The 25740-nt window shown below is 39.9% G+C and overlaps 1 protein-coding gene across 1 annotated transcript; it reads left to right on the forward strand.

The window, feature by feature from the left end:
- Positions 1-496: 496 nt before the first annotated feature.
- Positions 497-17657, forward strand: apln (apelin). The gene is made up of 3 exons (XM_086158171.1): positions 497-730; positions 12974-13146; positions 15600-17657. The coding sequence occupies exons 1-2, from the start codon at positions 664-666 to the stop codon at positions 13138-13140; spliced, it is 234 nt and encodes a 77-aa protein (XP_086014297.1). The 5' UTR covers positions 497-663; the 3' UTR covers positions 13141-13146; positions 15600-17657.
- Positions 17658-25740: the final 8083 nt, after the last annotated feature.

Consider the following 25740-nt stretch of genomic DNA (forward strand, 5'->3'; position numbering starts at 1 on the left):
ACCACCTAGTCTCCTTATCCAAGCCCAACAGGACTTATACACACGCAGACACATATGCTGACAGACAGATCTTCAAGCTGACTCCCACCACACTCGCAGATCCACTGAACTTGGCTCAAGCTGCCAATTCTCTGACAGAAGACACATACACATATCTGTGGGAGAGCTCAGATAAAGACGTGCCTTCAGTCTTGGAGTGGCGCTGTCACACACTGATATACAAATACGCATTTAGATAAATACACAGGCACAGTCAGGGAACCACAACGCACATTCCCACAAATTGACACACTCATTTGTTACATACACATACACAGGAGAGCAAATACTCTCCCTCTCTTTCTGTCTTGCTCAGCTTCTCTCTCTCCTCTCTCTTTCTCCTTCTCTCCCTCCCATCCACACACACACACTAACACACACACACAGACACACACACGCGCACACACATACACACACACCAGAGCGTGCACGCACGCACGCACGCACACACACACACACACACACACACACACACACACACACACACATACACACACACACACACACACACACACACACACACACACACACACACACACACACACATACACACACACAACACACACACACACCACTACAGTATATCAGCGAGTGACTAGCGGAGAGCCAGAGGGGAGTGCAGAAATGAATGTGAAGATCCTGACGCTGGTGATTGTGCTCTTGGTGTCTCTGCTGTGTTCTACCAGTGCTGGTGAGTACAGGAGCGGCCAGCCTCGTCGCAGGTTGTCTCTTTATGCTCTTTATTTCTCTCCTCTTTGCTCTTTGCTCATAAAGGCAGCTGTAGTTGATCAGTTACCCAGAATGGTTAGCCTTGTGTGGGCTCTATAAAGGCAGAAATATAAGCACCTGGCTGTGTACAGTACTGCACTGCAGTGGTTATACCGTGTGCTATTGTACTGCCATTGGGTTTATGATAAACTTGAATGCGAGCTTAGATGTGTCATTTTTCTCTCTGTCCCACCTTGATGTAAGCAGAGTCGTTGAGTTCTGGATAAAATGTTGCGACTTTTTTGTTGATGGGTATTCTTGTGAAGCAATATGTCTCAGTGATTGATAGACTTGACAGATGTGTAATTGTTGTGGCTATTATGAAATGTACAATGTGTGTGGCACATGTTCTGTAAGACGTTGAGGCAGATCGGAAGAATATGATTCATTTATGGCTTGATGTGTACCATCTGACCTGAGAGCTATGAAATGATCACATTGCTCTGATTGCACATCAGGGCATCACAGCGGCTATAAATGCCCGCTTGCCTCCTTTGGTGTTGATAATGAGGACTATAATTGTTGTATGCATCAGTGTGGGGGACACAGATCCCAGATGCATGGATTGTCTCCTGAGGGTCTCAGTCTTGTGTGACAGTAAATTTCCATAAAATATAGCTGCATCCCTGTAGGCATTGTTGGACTAGATATTAAATTCCACACTAGACCTAAAATGCTTAATATCTGGAACAAAAATATCCACTTGGGACAATTGTACTGTGGTAGACCACATTTCCTCAGATTGCTAAAGGGAGCAATAGGGTTTTTAGAAATGTGATTGGTTAGTTTTTAGGACTGATGGACAGCCTGCAGATGTGGTGCAGGTAACACTATGGTGTGAAAAAACAACAGTCAGGCCTGTGTAAATGTCTGTACCATTCTTGAGATTATCACCTACCTACCAACAGTTGGCTGGAAGACACAAGGGAAGAAGCTTGAGTGTCCATATGTTTTACATATATATAGATGTAAGATGTAGAAAAGACCAAGGGTTTTAGATCCAAAGAATTGTATATAGCATTTTAACTATAATAATGGGATGCCAAACAAATTACATGCTGGAAGATACAGACCTTCAAATATACAGTGCAAGATGTTGTATAAGATATATTTGGTTCGGCACTGAATGGACTGTGGTTGTAAGATGCTCTGTAGACTTTTAGCTTGGTAGATACAGTCCGCTCTGTGTATCGATCCATAGCCACAGAGCTCACAGTTCCCATGCCTCTCTGCACATTTGTTACAGCGACATGCTATTTTTGTCTAAGGCTCTCAGCACATGAGTAAATGGGAAGCAATTATCTAGCATCATGGTTAGTGTCGTTTTTCATGCCCTGCGTGTGGCTAAGCATGTTCCACGCCTGAGAGCCCGCTGTGCTACACCAGAGATGGGAAAACAAGGCTGCCGTGCCTTGGGCTTTCACGAGAGCTTATCCTTCCAAATGCTGTTCAACTCATGCCGCTTATGTGTTTCTCTGTTCCCTAGCTGCTATCATAGTATCAGCACTTCATTGACAGAGAGAACTGAGCAAGAGGAAGGGATGCACAGTGTGTTGCACCGCTGATGGGTGTGGGGAGGGATGCTAGCTGGAGTGTGTCTGCTAAGCACAAGCCTCTGCTACAGTATGCGCTGTCGCGTGAAGGTGTCGGAAGAGACTCTGCATGTAGGCAGTGGGTGTGATGCCTTTCATCTTGAGACAAATACTTTTCCAATTCAGAGGATGCTCTCTCTTCCTCAGGTACATATATATGGATATAAATGTCTCAGAAAACAAAAGATAGTCATCATGAGTAAGAAAAGATAAATATACTTGCAGCCATTCATTAATATAGGGATGAATCTAGATGATATAGGGTGGGGTACTTTCCAAGAATGTGAGTCTGGATGGTATAAAAGGATGGTTCTTTATATCAATGTAAACCTTCAAGTGCAACAGGCAATTTAGCCCTACAACCTAATCCCAATCATTCATTCAGTGCACTGAACAAGTTGTGACCTTCTCTGTGTAATATTAGGATCCTTTGGCAACGCACTTCAATTACCCATCCCTGAAAAGCACTCTGGCTCAAAAGTGGGCTCCAGCTTTAGCCATGTGGTATCCATAATTCATCTCAAGGCCGATCACTCTTTCTCCCTGTCTAACTCTTAAGACTGGTATATAAACAGACCTTATTCTCAAAACATTCTTGTGTCTGTCACAGCCTCTCAGAGATAACACCTTATTTTCTTCACCATGGAAACACCCCGTCAATCCCTACCTGTGGGCATTCAGAATAAAAACAATGCACGGACCAACCCAAATACACTTATATGGGAAAAAAACTGTTAATTGTCCCTCCCAATATAGACAGGTGAGAGGGCTCCAAGCAGTAGTGGAGAGCAAAGCCCAGTCAAAGCTTGTCTGGCAGAGACGTTGACTGTTCAGGAAGGGGTTGACTTTATGAGAGCAGTCATAGTGCTATTATTCCATATTAAACTTTGATGCATTATTTGGGCTGGCTATTCTGTTGCACAAGTATTCATGCTGTACTGTTGCTGGCCTCACTCAGATGTTCAATCAAGTGTTACAGGTCAAAGTACAAAAGAGGATGGCTACGGTCCAGGCAGCAACTTATTAATGCACCTCTTGGCAAACATCCCTTTGCAGGGTCTGATTGTTTTGCAAGAAACAAAAACAAAAAAAAAAACAAAAAAAACATCCATCACCCATAGTCCCAAAGTATAAAGGAAGCTTTAAATCATTTAAAGCAAAGAAGGTATTTGTGTCTGTGGACATGATTATGATGACACAAGAGAGAGAGCACAAGCAGCAAAACTTTTCCAGATGTCCAATAACATAACAGTAGGCAAACAATTGTTTCAAAGAAGGCACAGTGGAAAGGTAATTATGGGATTTTGGAGAATCAGAAAACCTTTATTTTTTGAGACACAGGAGGTTTTGAGCCCCAGCTGGGTGTATGTCACACACACACGACACACATGTAAACACACTAGGCAAAATGAAACACCTCATTTATGAAGAACCAACATTTCCTTGTGTTACAGCTTTAGCATGAAATAATTGAAATAGAACAATCAGTCAACAACAGTGGAGTAGTTTGAATATAACAGAAAAGACACACAAACACATGCATAAACACACACACATGCATAAAGACACACACAAACACACACACACACACGCACACACACAAATAGCCACTGCATGGGGTCTTTGGATGAGCATAAAAAAGGGTTTTGTTTTTGAGTTCCAGATTGATCGACTGTCTGCCTAGATAATATTGGATGTTGAATGGCTTTGCCAGGATCTTGCCGGGAGCAAATGATTGATCAATAAATACCATTAGAATATATAAATTAGTCAAGAGGTTTTGCACTACTGCTATTGAGATATCTTGAAACTAATACATGTCTGCCTGGATGCATTCATTATGGACAATGTGGCAAGTTCCTTTACGGGGAGGATTTCAATAGATTCTTTTCCACGAGCGTGATCAAGTTATTTTGGCAAATTATTTTTCACATCCATGATTTATCACAACAGCAGAGTATTATTGCAAAACATCTGTATAACGTCCCCTGACATGAGCTTGGTGAATGGCACTCACAATTGCCCTAAAGTGAGTGGGAGATGAGGAAGAGATTTAGAGAAAAATCATAATTCATTTGGTAGGGATATGAGGGTAACCGCTGGGCTAAAACTCCCTGGAGACCTCAGCTGTTGAAGACTTTGGCATATGTGAGTGTTGAGCTGCTGTAATGTAATTCAGAATCCTTTGAATGAATAAATCTACCCACTTAGATCTTCCCTTGAGAGAAAATGCAGTGGAGAAAAAAGTGCAAAGGGAGAGAATGAAGGGCCATGGGACAAAAAATCAAAGGGCCAACAGAGTGAGAGGCTATGTCAGAGCTTAGAAGTTGCAGTCTCTGCTGAAGGAACTAACATCACATCTACAATCTCATTGCTGGTGATGTAGACTACCTTTACACATTTCATATGTGAAGACATTACACATCTTAGCTGTAAAAAGTCTGTTTCAGTATATTTATATACTCAGTATACGCAATAACTTGAGAAATAAAATCCAACTCAGCTTTAGTTTTCTTTGCACATTGCTGATCCCGGAGCCACCCAACCCCCCATTTGAGTTTGCAAAGCCATAACCTGAATGCTTGGGCATAAAGCTTGGGAATAGGGGTGCAGAGGTCCTGTGTTAACCAGACCTCATCTGATCACCAGACCCTATCCTCAGGGTGCTCCTAACAACTTAATTAGAGCCAGATATTTTTAAAAACTGTTCTGTTTTCCACCAATGTCCAACAATATACTGATTTATGAGTCTCTTTTTGCGCATTAAATGTTACATATGAAGCAGTAGTTTCAGAAGATCACATTCCTGATCGAGATCTGACTTAAGTTTTATTGACAAGAGTGCCATTCTTCAGATGAAAATACTATGGGGTTGGGGAATGCAGGTACTTCAATTAGTTTTAGGTTCAATTTGCCGACAACCAGAAAGAAAAAGTATGGGTTCTGTATATTACTTTATAATAGATATCACAAATCCATATTGCTATATCATATCATAAAAAATTGCTCTTCAGCAATTAAATTAAATTGCTAATCAAATACATAGAGATTTGGGTATTGATGCTTTTATAGCAATATCTCCAAAAGTAATACTATGGAAAGCAGCTGAATTTATTGGTGACCATAGGCAACACACAGCTGGCTGTGGTTAGGCTGATCTCAGGAAGATGAGGGATTTCACTGTTGTGAAGATGGCAAAGTTAAAACAAGTGGTGGTGAGGGATTTAGCAGATTTTGGATTCATTTACTGATGTTCCCTGGGGATTCGATGAAACTCCTCAGGCGATAAGATGTTTCTCTTCTTTAAAGAAAATTGCATACCAACTTCCACATACGCAGATGCTCTGACTGAATAAAATACTTGAGAATGGATAGTCCAAGTCACCGTCATGACAGCTAAGACATTTATTTTTCAAAATAACACATTATTCACTGCAATCAGTCACTTTATGAAAAGGTGTTCTATTCACAGGAAGACTATTTTATACGAATAGGTATCTTCTAGACCTGATAAATCAAATGATTTGCCACAAACTGATAGTACAGACCTCCCTGGCTGCTGTTTCCTTGATCGTTGCAGGGCCCCCTTGCCATATCCTAAGTAATGTTTTATATAAATGTTCACATATCCATTATATTGTCAATTTCATGACACCGTGGGATTGTGAGAAACGTATTCTCAATTCTTCTGTATGTCCAGTGCATGTGGAGAAATTTTCAATAAAGCTGACTTTGAACATTGATCCTTCTGTTTCACATATTGTAGAGACTAATGGCCCATAAACATAAGCAAATATTTACAAAAACGGATAAGCAAAGCAAATTCTAGAGTTCATAAACACTTGAGCACTTCAAACAAATTGTTTGTGTCAACAGTGATCGAAAACTTGAGAAAAAAAAGTAAGTAGGTGAACATGTCTGAATCCATTAGTTGAAGTTATCATGACCTAAAGTGAAGGAATATCTGAATACTTTTGTTGCATAAAGGGGTTTCTTTCCACCAGATATATTATATTTGTTAATGATTGGAAGTATTTACATTCAGTATGTGCTTGAACTACTGATTGAAGCAATACTAGTATGCCATTCAAACAGCAACTGTAGCAATCTGTAGCAAATTACAGGATTATTATCATGAAAAAAACACACATTATGGCCATACGTAAGAATTGAAATGTTTCCTAAAAAAAACATTTTTTGTAAAAGATAATTCTGACTCTCACATACTATCGATTACACAATCATTTTTTGTCATCTTTTTCATTATAATTACTCCTCTAGGAATTCAAATCATGTGTTAAACATCAATATCTTTACATTGTTACTGGACAGAGGATTGCTGTAACATGACAGCTAGTTTTCACAGTCTAATACATTTACTGTGAGTGATGATATCCTGTTTAAGTGTCAGAGCCACTGTTTAGATTTGTTTAGAGTGGCTGTGGGGTACAACAGCCTGATGCAATGTTGATGCTGTTTCCCTTTTTCCACAGTATATGCAGTGGAGAGAGGCAACAGCCCCCCTCAGGCATTAAGAGCTGCAGTGAACCTATGCAATGATGTTTTTCCCCTCTTTCTGTTTCCCTCTCCTACATCTCTAATGGGAGTAGACACACAGGTTCACAGCAGGGGGTGATGAGACAGGAGAAGGAGGGGCTGCATTTCACATCTGATTAGCGTGCCCATGGAAACGGATGGTTGGAGGATCCCTTTGCCCTTGACATACAATCTCTGGAGATTAGGGCAGGGGTTGGTGGCCTCACCTACCTACTGTAGTTGCTATACGCTCGCATCTATCCGATTCTGTGAGTGGAAACAGCGACGCCAGCATCTCTGTTGTTCCTTTCGAGGCACAGGGGAAAGTTTGGAAAAGCTATCTCCCCTTGGAGTTATTTTTTGTTTGTTTCTCTGCCTGCTTGTGTTCGGAAGCTCTCAACCTCCAGTAACCTTGTAGCCACAAATTCACCCCACCATAGCAGTGCGACTGTGAATAATCTGACAGTCATTTGAGTGGTGATGGGGAATCTCTGGCTTCATTAGCTGGCTCAATGATGCTGTCGGCCCTTTGAACTGGAGGAGCTCTGATCATAACAGAGTACGCAGTCTCACACCTAATCATTTCATACACTCCCTAATTCAGGATCATATATGGCACCACACTTCACAAGTGGCTGACTGACTCAAGGGGGGCATCTGCAGAAAGCCAGAAACTAGTGGGCTGCTTGTTTTTAATTAGTTCTGAACCTCCAGAGTGAGTGGGGGTTGCCTTCAGCGCAGGGTGGGCAAGGGGTTAAGTGTAAAAGCTGCAGTAAAAGGAGAAACTTTTCATGCACTTTAGTTTCCTCACCGGAGTTTTTACAGACAAAGCCGTCTTTCAGCTCAGCTATAAGCCAAGCGGTATCAAAGAACAACAATGCTGCATAATAAACAGTCCCCAACAGGAATAAAAGAAAGACCTCACAACCAAAACAAACCTCTCTTGAGAGCAACACTCAAAGGCCACAAGAGGTTAACCACCACGGACGCAGTCAGAGAGCTGATCATGAATTCAGACTGTGCACTATGAAATTGGTAAATTTAGAACCTGTTCGACTTCAGCTGACAATGTCATTCTTTTTGCTCTCAACTGAGCGCCTTTCATGGTGGCTGCCATGGTAACGTGGTCTGAAAGTCGGCAAGCAATTGGTACCAGTTTCTGCCAAGGCCCACAATTACTGGGAGGCATGCGATAAGCAGCATTTCTGACACTAAACGTTGAATTGTGAAAGCTGAACAACAAGGGACTGCCTCCTTGTTTAGGCACCAGTCCATATGCCCTGGATGAATTTGTCGGGAGGCTTTCGGGAAGCTGACAAATCCCCAGTATAATGCTGTTGCGGTGCAAGGAATTATTATAGGTTAAGAGAATGTTTGGATTGTTCTGGCACAATTAACACATTTCATCCTTGGCTAAATAATCCTGATCCTCTAATGTGCTTAAGAAGTGGGAAGCATCTCTGCATTGACATGTCTCTGTCTGGCTGTGTGGGCTGTCTTGGGTGATAGCATGCTAGAGGAATTCATTAGCTATGGCTACTCCTCTCCTTTTAGTGAATGAAGGAGGAGGCACATGATGGAGACAACAGGCCCTCTGCTCCAACGTCATGGTAATAACCATGGCTACACACACCAGGGTATTTATTCTTCCTCTCCCCCAGCTAAGACAAATATAGTCTAGTTACCCACAAGGATTAAACATGCACGTAACAACCGTCAACAACCTACTGTAAAAACACAATAAAAGGCGGCTGCCTTTATATTACACTATGGAAGGTGTGTAAGTACGTGAGAATAGTGATCAATTAATTCATATTAAGGCTCGTGAACAGGAATTTACATGTAAAAGGAGGGATAAGCCTTCACAAGATCTTTGCTCAGTTTACTGGCAGGTTCCCGGCAGGTGCTTTGTTATCAGATTTCTCCATAATATTGTTGAAATGCAACATGCCAACAAGCAATATCTTACTTAGTGATGGGTTACTTTACATTAACATGTATTTCTTTGATCATGATGTGTTGACGGAAAACAAATACATTCTCAATTACAACACAGAATGAAATTTACTTCTCTACTTCAAGTCCCACACCAATCCATCCTGATTCTATCAGCCTTTTCTCACAAAACAGATCTGTACATCTGGCTGTGAGGAAGATTTGTGACCAGGGATGTCAGATGTTGGGAGACCATGAAAAAAAAAAAAAAGATAGTCGTTTTTGAAAATGGATCAATGAGATTGGAACACAGTTTAACAATTATCAGTGTAACCCGAGCGACATGCAATGAAAGTGAATGTACAGATATCGAGATTCAAGAGGACAGTGAATCAATAGGGTTGCCACAGAGAAAATTAGCCGGTATTAATGAAATTTTGCTGGCCATGGTTGAATGTGCATGTTTTCATTCAGTGAAACACTTCAAACACAGCCCTCTGTGTACTTGTTGCTATTCGACAAACAAGTTAATCTCTTAGTGGCAGCAGGACCATTATGCTGTGGCTGCATTTACAAGTGCAGACATTTGTTTTGTGGTTGTTTTGGCAGTGGGCGCACAAATCAGCTTTACAACTATTAATAAGAAGCTCCAAACCATTTGTTACGCTGTCTCGGGCTCTGCATTGACTCAGCACTGTGATATACAGTTTGCTCTTGCCAGCCATGAGGGCAGTTGATGAACTTGCTATTAAGCCGAAGGACAGACATTTTTCTCCTCCGTCTAGATGGACAAGTGCTGGAAGATGTATATCTCTCCAGGCTCCACTGATGAGCTGTTGTAGAATCAACAGGGATAAGCTGTCAGTATCCATCTTTTGGCTGGGGCAAAATAAGATTGAGAGTCAGCCATTCGAAAAACAACTACATAACACATATCACCCAAGGAGCTGGTGACAAAACTAGAGCGAGGAATTAGGGGAAAGCAAACCAGTTATTTGCCATTAGTCTGGAGAATGGTCAATTTGTGGCTCTTTCTATTATCTACAGAGTTCCTGTCATTCGTATACCCACTCATTTTGAAGAGCCAGCTGCAATAGAAAAACAGCAACAAAAAACATGAACCCATGAAATACCAGCTTTATTAAACTTTAATAGCGGAATTACCAACTTGGAAAACATGTATTTAGATGGGTTATTAGATGGTAAAACCAGGGGGCCAAGGTCACCAGAAATAGCGATAAGAGGATTTTGAGTCATGAAACATGTGTTATCCAGCCATTTTACAGTGTTACCAGAAAATCATGAAATTGAGCTTCCTTAGAAGAAAAACTCAAATAAGACACAGCAGAGACTGTTTCCAATTTCAGGGCAATAAGATGGATGAGATTACTCTGTTTATGAAGATGAAACAGGAGTTACCCAATGACAGGCCTGCTATATTACTAATGAAAAGGCCTTATGTATGTTGGTTCAATATTTGTCCGTTACACAATAGAAGGACAGTGATATAATGCTACATGCTATGCTATGTCATGTCATGCCACATTGCAAGCTTTTCCTTTGGGGACTGCAAGAGTTAAACCATACTACCAGCGTTGTCACTGGGGCCTATTTTTGGCAGCTTTCATCACACTTTTCTATCCTGTTACTAGATTGGATATTTTGAAGGAAAAAAAAAAAGGAAATGACAAACAGCTAGAGTCTGTTGCCATCGGTTACATTGAAATTTGGATAGTGAGGTTTACTCACAGCACAGTGATGTATTGATTCCATACTCATATATGCAGTGGCCATCAGTTGCTATATGTCTGCTGTGCATCAGTTACTAATCGCAGCAGTAGGACATTTGATATATTTTTGCTTTAATACAACACTTGGGTGTCTCTCCCCTTGTACTCTTTACTGAACTTAACAGAATGTATCTAACAATTACTTATATAGGCTGTCAAAATTTAGGTATTTTTACTTCTTTCTCTTTTGTGTGTCCACCCATGATCTCTTAGAGGCCATAAAAAGTTATGCTTTGCTTTTATGGGCACAATCAAGTATCACAATTTAGATCAGATATAGCATTTTTTTTATGCTCAAAAATAGTGTTGAGTCAAAGAGCAGACCAAGAGTACAGTCTTGACTTTCAGTATCTCTGACTTGGAAGGGTGATGGTGTTATTCAAGGGCAAAAGAAAGCAGGGCCCTCTATAATTCTTCTGTTAGCCTCAAAATCTACTCAAACACAGACTGTATTGACATTCAATCTGGTGGATTTGAAAGAAATGAGCTGAATGGTTTCAGAATGTGTGAACGTCCCTCATTCATTCTGTATCTGGAACAATAACAAAAGGATAATGTGCAGATTAGGGCTCCTAGAGGCAAAGATGGGCTTTAGATGCGGAAATATGCAACACAGGCTGTATGAATAACTGCACTGTTCTGCCACAAATATAGTGTGTAATATGCTTGTGGAATAAGATTAGCGTGGAAATGGAACTTGAGATGTCTGGCATTTCAGGGATATGAGCTGAAAACATTCTAGGAGCTGTAGCACGCAGTCATGCTGTTTGAGATGCCTTTGACTTATTCTTCTTTTGGTATCACAGGCTCATTTAAAATTTCCTTCAGCTTTTAAAACATGATTTTAAATTATTCTTAGTTCAGTGATACAGAGAGAGGATGACTTTCATTTTCTGCCATTATGGGCTCTGCTCTTGAAAACCACTTTTCATTCAAACATGGATTTCAACAATCACAAAAAAAAAAAAGTTTAAGATTCTCAAGGTGGTTACAGCTGCACATTTTCAGAGACCAACCTGAAAAACAAAGAAAAAAGCTGTTGTAATTTTAGATAAACTAAATGCCTTGTTTAACCAAAGCTTCGGTTAACATTCTAAAATAAAGTGTTACCTATATTAATGCTCTTCAACAACAGTTGACTGGAAGACTTATCTTAAGCAGCTACCTTGCCTAAGCCTTTGTAAACCTCATGAAGGTCATTCTCCTGGGAATTCTAAAAATGGTGCAGGAGTCTTAGGGGAAGACTGGAATGTCATGACCCTGTGTGAGTAATGTCAATCAGCTTTTTAACAGAAGATGCCACATGGAGATGCGCGCTTCTTTGAGCCAGAAAAAGGTGACCATCTACCTATGACGAGGAGCTGAAGTACCAGAGACTGTAGTCTGAATACGGGAAAACAGAGATGCAGTGCTGAGGGGATTATTTAAAAATGTAGTTCACTGTTGCATTACTCTAATCAAAACATTCGTGCCTTGTTAATTCTTTAAATTGCCACCAATGGCATAAACCATTAATACAAATGTTGCAATTTTTGATTTTGTTCATCAAAATAATTATCCACTTTTCACTTAAATACACTTGTCGTAGTATCAGCAAATCAGTTTTATAGCCCTAAATAACAACTACTTCTCTGAATTTATTGGTTTAAAGGCACTAAAGAGCTGATAACAGTGTGTAAGGTCACCTACAATAAATATCCCGTTACAAGTAATGACAGGTTCTTACTTTCTGAAAAGTAAGTGTGTTATAGGTTTGAGGGTTGTGGACGTGCAAGCAATCAGACTTGAAGGCATCAGATCACACTTACTAAGAACATCTGCAATCTCTCTCAGACACACACATGCATATGATGTCACACAAAGTCTTTGCTGTGGGCTCTCAAAGAAATACACTGTCATTATGCTCATCTATGATCTTGAACCAAACACTACAACGATTTGTACCCCCACAATGTCTGTGGTGGTGTCATGTTTTTAGTCTGTAGTGAGAGTGACAAGAGGCATAACACAAGGTTTAGGATTTTGCGTTAGTTAAGCTATGTTTTTTCTGTGCTTGGGTTCTGCCACATAGACAATGCTGGGTTGCTGGGTGGGCTTAAAACAGCCCACACACATACACACTCTCACATACTTATCTTTACATGTCACTTGCTTCCTCATCCGTTATCCCTGTGATTTCTCTTTCAAATGTACTCCACTATTTTCTCAGAAATTCACTTTGCTTAGAATCAAGACTTGTCAAGGTTGATATTTGGCAGTGAAATGGCATTATTTGGAATATAAAGTGTACTATTTTTGTCTGTGCATGCATAGGTCCCATGGCCTCCACAGAGCATGGCAGAGAACTAGAAGAGGTGGCCACAGTGAGAAAGCTGGTCCAGCAGAACCCTATGAGGGGTGGTCAGAGCCACAGACCAGCCGGCTGGAAGAGGAGACGCCCCCGGCCCCGTCTTTCCCACAAGGGGCCCATGCCATTCTAGAGCAAGGTGAGTTTTAATAAGGGGGTCAGAGGACCCTTGTTGTAAGCAAAGCATTCCTTTTAACCCCGGAAAAAATGGTTGCCGTCACACATCAACAGATGTTATCTTTACTTGGGTTCTGCTTTGATATGATGCCGGCCCACATCTTCAGGATTTGTCTAATACCCTGTCAGCCATTCTTTCAAGAAAATTCTTATCTAGAAGCGAGAAGTTAGCAATTCTTTTGGGATTTAATATCAGGATGAAATAAATTGGCTGAATATTTTTTTGTATATGTGTATATGTTTCCTGTAATGAACTAGGAAGTAAGGCTCCAATATGATTCACAATTCACAGCTAGATCAACGCAAGTATATTGTTTTTGAATGAATGAATGCATTTCTTGAAAGAGGGATATTTGATCAAATAGTAACAAATACTTTTGATCTTATCAAGTCAATTACATTCCTTAACCAATGGCGTGCATTCAGGCACCAGGTTTCTCTCCAAGCAGTATAATGCTGAAATCATCATACAACATAAGAAATGTCATTTCATAGGCAAATTGATAGTATTTACAAATCAACAACAAATATGACATTGCTTACATCTTGTTTTTGATGAAGACACTCAGAGACAACTAATAATGTCTGTACATTCAGAGACAGTAGATCCATTTACTTGTCTTTTCTAGATATTGTGAGAGGAAACTCAGCAGGAATACAATATCCCTGTTGGAGGTCCCAATCAGAAAACATTGACCTGCAAAGTCTCACTATAAATTAAAGGCTTGGTTGGATGAGGCCAGAAAGTGACAAGGCATGGTTAATGATCTTAAGAAAAAATACGATGAAAGCCATTGAAGTTTGGAAGTCTTTTTTTTTTTCTGAAAAGGGGCCAGGACGCTTTTACAGACTATAGCAAATTATGGGTCATTGTTTTGTTTTTTTGTGTTTTTTTTATTTTTAGGTGAGGTAAGAAGTCTTTTGAGCCAATTTTTCCATCCCTTGCTGGATTTCAAAGGCAGTTGTAAGTTGAAAACAATGTGTGGGTCAAGCCATGGCAGGATGCACTTGAAGGACATCATGGGTCCTCCAATTTTCCTTGGTCTGCCAATAAAATGTGAGAACTGGTCTGCTGGTCAGTGCCTCTGTTTATTGCCAAAGTGCTGGCTACACAATAAGGGGAGCTTCACAGAATGGTGTGAAGCTCTATAAAACTGAATGGCTCAGTGGATCACAATACTGTCTGCAAACATTACTCAACCACAACACTGTGAAGATATCCAGTTCTTCACTTCCCTCCATCACCTAAAGTTATTTTAGTTAAGCATGCATGCTCATATGATCACATATTATTTTACCTCAGTCTGATCATAGTCCAAATTAGCCCATGGGTTTCAAGCATTGAATTGGAAATGTGTTCCGCGTTTCATCTTCAGTTTCACCACCAAGAGGAAGCTGAGGGCACATTTCATTTAATTCAAATTTAAGTATCTATGTTCAATCCCAGCCTTCATTTGAGATATCTGATGATTGTGAGGCTCACAGTTGGCCTTAATTACTTTGCCATACGCATGAACATTAAGACAAAAATTGGTAGGTATTCACTGAGTGTATCCAGTTTAACAACACCATGCAATTTCAATGTCAAAAACAGCTCTGCTTTTATTCCCTGATACACTGAACACAAAGATTACCTTTCCATCATTGGAGACTCCTGACATAAGCAACCCTGAGGAGAAGATGATGTCCAAGGTCATCCTCTTGAGCATTTAATTAGACTCATACTCGAACATTCGATTAAACACTTACAACTAAGGCTGACGGTCTATAAGATGGCAGGATATTGCATAGTTAAAGCCACGGGCAATTTATGACGCCTTAGTGGCTCTCCATGTGAGTGACATCATCATGTGGATACAACAAACAAAGGACACAACAACAACAAAACTCAGTAGATTAGATATTTACATCACTTCTCTTGACATTACTTTACTACAGAAATATGTCAACTGGAAAAAGGAGCTGGTCCTTATCAGTTAACCTGTTGTAATGCAACAAAGCTTACTGCACTCCTCAGCGATCTCAGGAAACTATCATAGGACAGGAGAAGATAAAACGCAATAGAAGATAAAAGATTCCTTCATCAACAAGAACTGATTCCAGTGCCCCGAGCACAGAATAATGTTGGGCTTGTGTTCCACAAAGAGAATTGTTTTCTTTCTCTCTTTCGCTCTCTTCTTTCTCTCTCGTTTTCTATCAAAGACCATGAAAGCCGGTCGTAGCATGTCCATGTTTTCCAGTTGTTTGAGAGCAAGACAATATAGGGTGTATGGCTGTGAAAGCTCTGGTAGAAATTCCCTGAGGAGGCCCTTATTAGAGAGGAAATTGAAATGTCTGCATGACTCGCGTGTTTCTAGATGACAAAAAGCACATGCTGATGGTATTTTTTTGCCGTTATTTTTTTCTGTTTTGCAGGCACTGCTTTGAGCGCCCACCCCCAGGTTCTGATTTCTCCGCTCTTCCTTTGCCTTGGGGGGCCTTGCAATGAAGGGCCTACGCTTGCCCAGCCTGAAGAGTGATGTCCATAGCACCTGCTGGTTCTTCAAGCAACTGTCCACAAAAAAATCAGGACAAGCCGCTCACCCTCAGCTCTAGGTGGCATTGGGGACAGGGGTGGGGGGGTGGGAGGTATTGAACTGGAGCTATGCGATTCTATTTCTCTGTCTCTCTCCTTCTCTCACTCCCTAATGACTTATCTATCTCTGTCTTCTCCCAAGTGTTTTTTTTTTCCTTTTCTATAATTTGCTTAATGGAGCCCAATCATAGCAGTCTCCTTGAGTGTCTCACACACTTTGCATGACATCTGGTGGAGAGGGAGCCAGTTCAAAACAGTCTCTCTTAAAGCATCTCTTACTTAAGACATAGGTTGCTTACCCATGGTATTTGTTGACCCATCTTTCTGATTAAAGGCTACAGTAGCTGCCAAATCCATTGCCGCGTAGTTGATCAAATTTTTAAAGATTAATAAATGACCACATCAATTAATGAATTCACCCTGAATGTCTGCTGCAAAAAGTGATAAAATATTCATTGTTCTTAGACAAGCAAGACTGTTTCACGTGAATAACATTAAGTGATTATGATTATCATTATTAGTAACGCTGCCTCCTTTCTAATGGCAGTGTATCCACATGCAAGAAAAGTTGGACTCAGAATAGAGCACACAATGTTTTGGTGACAATAAAATATCTTCACATAGAAGACTCTTTAATCCAAAGCTATTTTGGTGTTTTTGAACTCATTAACACCTTGGGGGAGGTTTAGTGATGAGCTCAAGGTTACTGTAACATGTCCCACTTTAAATGAGTCCTTTGACCCCAGATCCCAATCCCATCCCTAACCCCCAGCCTTTTCACCATACTGCTGCCCTGCGCAGTTGCTCTACACGACTGTTAACTGGCAGTGGCGATCTGCTCTGCGGACAGATTGCCTTGCCTTTTAATGAAGTGCCAAATCATGACCTCCTCCACAATGCTGCCAGAAAAGAACAAATGAAAAGTTAGGGAGAAATGAGAAACACATTACCTCGAGTTTAAAGTCTTGATACACTGATACATTATGCATTTAAAATGGTTCATAGCTGAAAGCTATGGTGACACAATGTTAGCACGGAGGATATTAATTAGACCAAAAAGAAAGAAAAAACAAAATAAAACAAACAATAGCATCAACTCAGCTAGCATCATGTTCAGCCTACCAGTAGTGCTCCGGCTGCGTTGATATTCAGCAAAACGGCGGTTAGAACCTTATCTTTCATTGACAAAATGCTATGCCTTTCCATCATACTGGAATATTACTGTTTATGCTTATTTCTTTCTTTGAGTAGTTTCGTTTTGTTTTGTTTTTTTGTTTGTTTTGTTTTTCTCAGGGTCGTGTAATAGAGGCTTGTATTAGAGAAGTCTATTTTGTGCATTTATTTAAACAAAACACAAGCATACTATATGTTTCACACTTATATGAGCATATTTTGGTAAACTTTATCTTTACCTTACCTGTATGTAAAAAACACTATAACCACGTATCCAGATTCAGTCATGACACTCTCCTAGCATTATATGGGGTATAGTTGCCTTTCCAGTCTGCCCTTCCACAGCACAGGTGGTCGAGGCTTTGATCAGTTCGTTCATTAAATCCAAGAGTTAATCTTTCTCAGATGGATCTCCCCAAGGCTGACCGGGGCCACTTAGTCTGAGCTCATTGTTAAATTGGCTTAGACTGACACCACACCCTTCCCCCCTTTCCAGTCTCTAAACCCCTGCTGATTCAGCGAGTAACCATGCAAAATAGCGAGACTGTATCCTGTTGAGCTGGTAAGTGTGCAGAAAAACTTCCAAAATATTTCGTTTGAATTTAGAGGAAAAAAAAAAATGATGTGAGTACATGCACAAAACCTTGTAATCAGCAAACAATCCATGTTCAAAACAGTTTTTGAGTGACTGGCAGGTTAAAAGAGATTTTTAACACCCTTCCCTCTCGCCATATCTCATGCAAATATTTTAATAAAATGCAGAGTCTTCACAGTCAAAGCATGGGAGGCTTTTATTAAGAGAGCATCTAAAATCACAGTGGTAATCCACATAGCCAAGCTCACCTTGATTAAAAATGTATTAAATCCTAGGGCACTGTGAAGAGTAATAATTTCAGTTCCACCATTATTTTTTCATATCCTCTCAGACAGAGATGTAGATTTCATTAATGCTCCTCGGGTATGAGACAGCTTTGCTCAAGATGCCTCATGTATTATTGGGGAAGATAGTAGGAAGATATGGGCTGGGGATGGAAGTTCTAAGCTGCAGGATTCGGTATGCTGGAAGCAGAATGGGTCATGTCAAGGGGTTCAAATCAATATTTCCCCATCTCAGAAGTTGTTACGGAGCCGAACGTCTGTATCCGCACTGTTCTTTATGAATGTATCCTCACCATCTGCACCAGCCATGCTGCCCTTTCAGAGTCCAGAGCAAACCAATGTAATTGTAAAGAACCATCTGAATCTTGGAATGTGATTATCAGATTAATCCAAAAATCAAAGCCAAATATAACATTGATCCAAAGCCTCTGGTGTTAAATTGTCCCAACAAGTGCGTTGTAGATTTGGCTTTGCTCCAAGACTTCTCTGTATGGGTTTGCAAGGCTGCACTTTTGCAATTCCATTATGCTGCTGGAAAAATACACCCCGAAAACAAGAGTCTCTTGATATGGAATGGTTTTCCAATGTATTGTGACAATTTTTGTCTGATTCTTGTCTAGCTGGTTGTCCAAAGCTTACTTTTTTTAAATACAGCGTGAAAAGCTGAATCTTTTGTGGATTTATCAAAATAGAAAAGTAGTCTGCAGCACAAAATGTCGTGGACACGTGAGAGCTTTCAGGCATTCTTTTCTTGTAGATCATAGCCCACATAGCCCTCCCCTGCACATCAGGTTAATGGGCCTTGTGGTACGGAAGGACAAGCACGTCCAGGCTCAAGCTGAAATGGTAAACCAATACATTATGCTCGGGGAGCAAAACCATTTTCCTTAATGGTCTTTTCCAGCAAGGCTTACAGAAGAGAAACGATTACTGTCCTCTCAATGTTTCCTCTCCAGTTCCTCTTCTCTGTGACCATCACAAGGCCTGAGTAATGTTCCTATGCACTTGTTAGCATGTTTTCCCGGTAGAAAAAAAAATGTTTGTTCTGAGAACTTGCCCCTTTGTGTTTAGTTCTTTTTGTCCAAATGTACTTGACTGGGAGTGTGTATGGTGCTGGGATGACAAAAGAAATAGGTGTGTGGTAGAGGTGGATGAAGATGAGAATAATCTAGCGGCAGGTTAGACAAAAGTAGCTTAGCCATTGATCTTTCTTTCCCCGAAAGCTATAGACACAACCCCCCCGTTCAATAACGAAAGTTTTTTTTTTTCATCCTTCTGTCACTCTGTACTGTTTGTTTTGTACCTGACGAACATATTCCAAACATTTCACTCACTATGGAAATCCAAACAGATCCAGTGCAACACATTCCATGATTTTAACCTTGTGAATCTCCAAGCCCATCAAACTGTCTCATGTTGGCCTTCAGTGTGGGAGTCTACAGGATCAAGTGGCTGATATTCAATCCGTTGTATTCATACATCTCCTCCGGCTTGCCAATCCAAATGATAACTAGATTTTATCTACTATGAGAAATGACTATAATCGGTCATTATCTTGGAGCCTCAAGAAGACTCCATACACCTAGAATAGCACATGCCCGTTCTGCCTTGATCATGACACGTTCTCCATCTACAACCTTTGTCTCCAGCATCAAATATGTCCGGAACAATTTGAGGAGAGATGCAGTCTGCAGGCGTACAGGCCATAGCAACAGTGTTACAAGATCTCAAACAGATACCACTTGAAAGACAATGTATTACTCCTGAAACTTGTATTCTGTTTATGGTGTGTGCTCATATTACTCACCAGGCCAAATGTACAGTCCCTGTCTCTGTTTTGATGTTGAACTGGGCAAAAGTAAATGACATAAACAAATAAATGAATAAATAAATGAATAAATAAATAAAACAAGTGTATCAGAAATGGTTGAAATACTGTGTACATATTTGAACTTTTGGTTTCTAATTTATAAAAGATAAGCTTTAGCTCTTGGAGTACTTATTTTATTTTTTTTCCTTTCATGCGTAGCTTTGTGTTTTTATTTTCTATTTCTGTAAAGTGTGTAAATATATCTTTATGATAATAAGTAATATTAAAAATCTTATTTTAAGAAAACACTGTGTCAACTCTCCTTCTTTCGATAATGAAAAAAGCAAATGCAAATTAAACATAAGTGCTTCTCAATAAATTATAAACAGCGTTTCGACTGGCCTACTAACACACTATTCAAGTATGATGTCAAATGAAATATGTGGTGCATTCTAGCTGCCTTACATGTGATTCATTTGATTTATTTTGTCACTTCAGAAATGATAAATGCCTTGATATACACCAGATTAAAACAATTTTATGTACATGCATTTTGATCTCACAGTACAAACCCAGCATGCTTACAATGCATACCACCTGAGGCAAGATGTAGGATACGGCCAACAAAGTGGTCCTTCAGTTGTGTAAGTCGCACTAGTGTACGACCTACACAATGTTTCAGTGTCCCCTTTGGAATGCTCTGAGCTGCTTGTGTGAGAGTGTCACGATAAATTATATACACATCATCCATTTTGTAAGCATTAAACAGTACATTAATGGGGAAAATGACCAAATCAGATAAAATGATGATTTGAGAAAACTGTAATATGGTAAACGTTAACATGACAATATTCATACACATTGCCATCTGAATAACTTTTCATGTTGACTACCGTTTTCGTTTAAAGTGTATCTTTTTGAAATCTTGATATTTTTACGTAGGGAAGAGATGTACATTAACATTCTTATTAATGTCTTGTTTCGGTTAACAAACCAATGTCTCAGCACATAGCCATATTCAGGGTAACAAAGGAAAATTCCATGAATCAACTGAAATACAACATGGCCTCCTGGGTGTGGGGTACTGCTGTGCTTGTGCACTATATTTAGGTCATAAACATTTGGCTTAAGATAACACAGATAAGTTAATCCACACATACATCACAAAATGCCAGAAACACCCTCCATAGACTCAAGAGTCTACATCTTTCATTGACATTTAGAGTTAGTCATGTCCACATAAGTGTTGTCATTGTTAAAAGCATCAAAATCAAAAATCAGCCAACACAATTTCAGATCCAACACAACTCATCTAAAATGTTTTAAATTCTAAGCTCATAATGTATGAGAAAATTCAGAGTCACTGGATCTCATGAACACTTTTAAGCTCAAGCCATACTATACCAAGAAAAATGATCTCAAATCAAATTCGTTGGTCAGGTCTTGAAAGCTGGGGAAAGAATTCCTCAGCAAAGCCATCTCAAATTCCCTACTCTCTTAGATTGTTTTTTTTACTTCCTGTTTATTTAACAAAGGAACTGCACTGAATATGATGAATAAGAGAACAAAAAAATTAAACATCACGAGAAAATAATTGCAGACAACAGTAGCAATACAAATATATACACAAACATATATTTCTAAATATGTCATGTTTTTCACATTTCTGTCAAATATTTCAGTGTTTCTGTATACTCTTTTGTATTTAAGTTATGAATTCAACTTCTTTGTTTTTTGATGGCTCCAAAAAGCCAACTGTTTTTCTTTTGTGGTGAAATCTTAGTTGAATGATCAATTTATTGCAAGAAGAAAGGATTGTGGAGATGTTCCTGAAGAGCTACATGTCATCGTAAATACTTTAACGAATGTAGGTTTAATTTTTTTTGCACATGTGCGGAATTGAGTTCCTGAGTATCCTTAAAAAAACAGCCATATTTACTGCAGGAACCACCCTGTATACTAGATTTGAACACAAAAGTCTTCACTCCCCTGTACTTGTACCTTTTCAAATGTAAATGAACTAATCATCCTTGAAGAGCAGCAGCACCAGGGACAGGTAGCCTTTTCAGGGCTTTGGTGCGTTGTAGTACTCCTGCAATCACAGCTGTTCATAACTGTTGATGTGTCTAAATCCAGTGAGACTGAACATGAATGTATGTGCTATCTACATGGAGGACCATAAAGGCTTGATTGCAACTAAGAAGTGAAAATACTGATTGTTCAAACATAGACACTGTTTTTCTGCATTTTGGGAACATAGTATTAGATTCAAGTTCGTGACGTCAACCTTTTTCCATTGAACACACATAGAAACCTTTGAATTTCAGAAGTAGAGAAAATTTCAATGCAAGTTGCAACATTTACATATAGAGTAGATGTAAAGTAAATCTTACAGCTATGCATTGAATTGTACAGAGCCATGCATGAGAGCCACTCTTCCGCCTAACCCCCCACTGGGACCACTCAGGGAAGTGTCTGGTTAACGCATAGAGCTGACATGTCCTGATAGACAAGACGTGCACCCCTGAGCCCAAGCAGCCCCAAAAGACACTCAAGGTTATATCATCAAGCCTGGGTCAGCTGTATAATTGAGCTTGGGGTCAACGGGAGGATATGGAGCGTGACAATGAGGCTATAGGGTTACAGTTTGTTGCCAGCCAGTGAGTGCCGCCAGTGTGGCATTACTGTGAGGCCAGGCGTCCCTTTAAAAAAGTTCAAGGTCCATCTGTGAGAGTGGCTCCAGCCCTGTGCACTGCCAATGCAGGAATGTGTGTCACTGCCTGCTTGCCACCGGTGAACTGCTGGGAGGGAAGGGGGCCCGGTCGAGGGAAAAGTCGAGTATATCGGGTTTATATAGAAAAATACAATTCTTGGGATCATGAGCAAGGCACTGTGGATAATGAATGTCAGACACAATTGTTAACTTTTGTAATGCCCTTTAATTATCAGTGACTACCCCTCGGCTTGAGAAAGGGAAAAAGAAGTAGGATTCAAAGATCAGAAGTGTTTTTGTGTCTTCTGTAATTTAATATATGTATGCATATCACAGAATGAGACTTTGGGAATTCAATCTGGATGGTTCTTTGTCGAGACTGTAAAAATCAGCTTCTGCCTCAATATAAAATCTCAAGTTTTGTCAGCTGTTTCAAACCACTAAGAAACCCTGGAATCACTGAAATGTACTCTGGATGGATATTAGCCAGCTCACTGCTGCTTGTTCTGCCACCTCGGCACAAACGAAACATGAAAATTCTTTAACTGATCAAACGTACATGTTAGGAGATATTGAATAGATTATTTAATTATTTCTATTAATTTAATGATTAGGTAACTACAAACAAAGAGATTAACATATGTGTTCTAAAACTCAATGCATCAGCTGTCAAATTTCATGTAAACTGGGCTCTATTCTGTTGGTCTTTTAGATTTCAATTCTGTAGATTGAATGGTTTGAGGTATAAATTATGACCAAGTAATTCTTGTCTATTGTTTTATTCCAAGAGTAAAGGGGGAGGGGGGGGGGACATTAGATTATCAATACAAGAAATGATAAATATGTGGCTGCACATGAAAGACCAAAAGAAAGAGAAACAAAAGAATCATGATAATTTTTCATTGTCTTCTGAGACAAACTCACAGATAAAACTCAGAAATACAAACAGTCTGGAGCCAAATAAGAGGCATGAAAATAGTCTGCGTAATGCATCTCAGCTGTGTTAACACCAGCAGCTCTGCAGTGGCAACGGATCAGTGGAATGGTCATAAAAACAAAGTCAGCAAACACAGAAAGGGGTTTGGTTAGTGCAAATGCTATACTTTGAGGCGAGTGACTTTTCTTTCCCTCTATTGTTGTTTTATTTGAAATTCAAGGTTGTGCTCAAACTGGCCTAGTCATCATTTGGACAACAGTTCAATGTTGTTTATGATTTTGCACTTCGCTCTGAACTTCAGTCCCTTGTATACGAGCCAAGACTTCCGTCAGGATTACCCGGCGCAGCTTAGCCACATTAGCCTTAACTCACAGGTCAAGAACAAAGTGAGTGCACTAGCCTGTAGGGTAACATAATCAGGGTTATAACTTTCCCATCCTTATACTCCTGCATATAATAAGATGGACTTCAGATACAGCCCCCCTCTCTGTGAGTAGTCAAGTGTCCTTGTAGTCTACTAATGGGGCACTTGCTTTCTTATTCAATATATAAATGTTGACAACCCTCTCCCACCCTCCATATAAAGCTCCCACAAGGATAAATGTGTGATATGAAAGAGATAGAACTCACTTTGTGATATATTGTGACTTTTTAAGTCCTGACATTTCCAGTTGTGACACAGCAATATTTCCCAGAGGTTTTCCTGGCACTAACTGTCTTATCACACATTATGATGATTTGTAGAAATAATTAGATTCAGTTAAGGTTAGGTCCAGTGACAGAAGCTCACTCCTCTTCAGTTCAAATGCAAAGTATTTAAGGAAACACTTCTTGAAAAATCAGGGGAACCTTTTGGCATTATTATCCTGTTAGGGCCAGTTAGGAGGCCTTTTCTTTGAGGGCTGTGTTGACCCTGTCAGGAGGGGCATCACTTTACTCTGTGGGCTTCCGTGTCACCACAGGCATGTTGATGGTCATAGACAGCTAAATCATTCTCCTCATGACATTCAAGGACAAAAATCAGTCAAGATGTTCAACAGCCAAAAGACTGAGAAGACTACTATAGACTACTATAGCTGATGAATGCTCTTAAACAATATCTGCTATACGTTTATATCACTAAATATATTTTTCCAAACCAAATAACTGAACTTTTCATTTGTGAGGACAAGAAAAACACTGTTTTTTAGGAAGACATTGCTGCTCCAAGAAGTGCTGTGCAACTCACTTAAGTAAAGCTGAATTGGCCTAAATAGTGGGTGCCTTTGACTTCGAACCCTTACCCGCAACTATATTGTTCAAAACATTTGTTGTTGCTTTTAGACCGAATCTCTGCAGTCATGGCCAAAGGTTTTGAGAATGACACAACCATAGAAACATCTGGCAAACACCTAAAACCCCTGAAGGAACAGACTTTGTGAAAGTGTCATTCTCAAAACTTTTGGCCATGACTGTACACCAGGCATAGGGTGAATTTACAATATTAGACAATGTTACAGTGATGTGCCAAAAGAGGTTAACTCTCATATCTGTACAAATCGCAAAACAGAACAAAAATTGAATTGGTTATACAACGTGTTCGGCTTCAGATAATAAAGAGAAAAAAAAAACACAAGATGGCGACTATCAGTGGGCGCTTCGATTGTGACATTTACAGGGTGGACAATATTCTGAGACAGAACTGACCTGTAATTGCCGACAGCAGAGTACTGAGGGTCAGTGATTGGCTTGCACTTGGGGTCCCGTGGCCTTAGTGGCTGAGAAACAGCATGCAATTGTCCAGGATCACCAAATCACTGTCAGATGCTCTCTGGTTAGTTAACTCCAGAGAACATCTATTTACCAATCTGCAAAAGGCAGTTGCAGCACACAATACAGATAAATTGTCTACAGGAATAGAGGAATTGTGTTGGGATGTTTGAAGCACAAAGAGAGTAAGATGGATTAAGGTGCGGAGGGTTGTACTTTGAATACCAACTCCAAAGACAGCTTTCTAAGTAGGGAAGTATGAATAAAGAAGAAATGGGAAAGTGACATGTTGTATTATGCTGTAACTTTCATTCATTCACTAACCGGTAACAATATAGTTAAACTGTGTAAATAATACACAATTGTGACGGAGGTAATCAAGACCAGCACAGCAAGGAAGTATTGCAGTTATAGTCTCACATTTTTCTCTTCCAACACATATTGTTTGAGCTGAATTTTAACCATACAAGCAGATTTTGTTAAATTATTGTCACAACTACACAGTGAAGCAAACGCTTGAAGATGCTGAAGAGAGCGGTACTGATTAGCCATCAGGCATTTACTGATGACTTAATGCAGGTCATCCAACAGACCTGCAGCTGCAAAGTGAAAGACAGAGCAGGAAAAGGGAGGGGGTATGGAATAAACCCAGCATCAGCAGCTCTCCCTTTGCCTTTCTCCTTATCTGCCCACACAGCCAGATGAGAGGCATACAGACAC

This window comes from Fistularia commersonii, chromosome 13 (assembly GCF_037954325.1).
Source record: "Fistularia commersonii isolate RoL2024-O1a breed Wild chromosome 13, RoL_Fcom_v1.0, whole genome shotgun sequence".
Classification (NCBI taxonomy): Eukaryota; Metazoa; Chordata; class Actinopteri; order Syngnathiformes; family Fistulariidae; genus Fistularia; species Fistularia commersonii.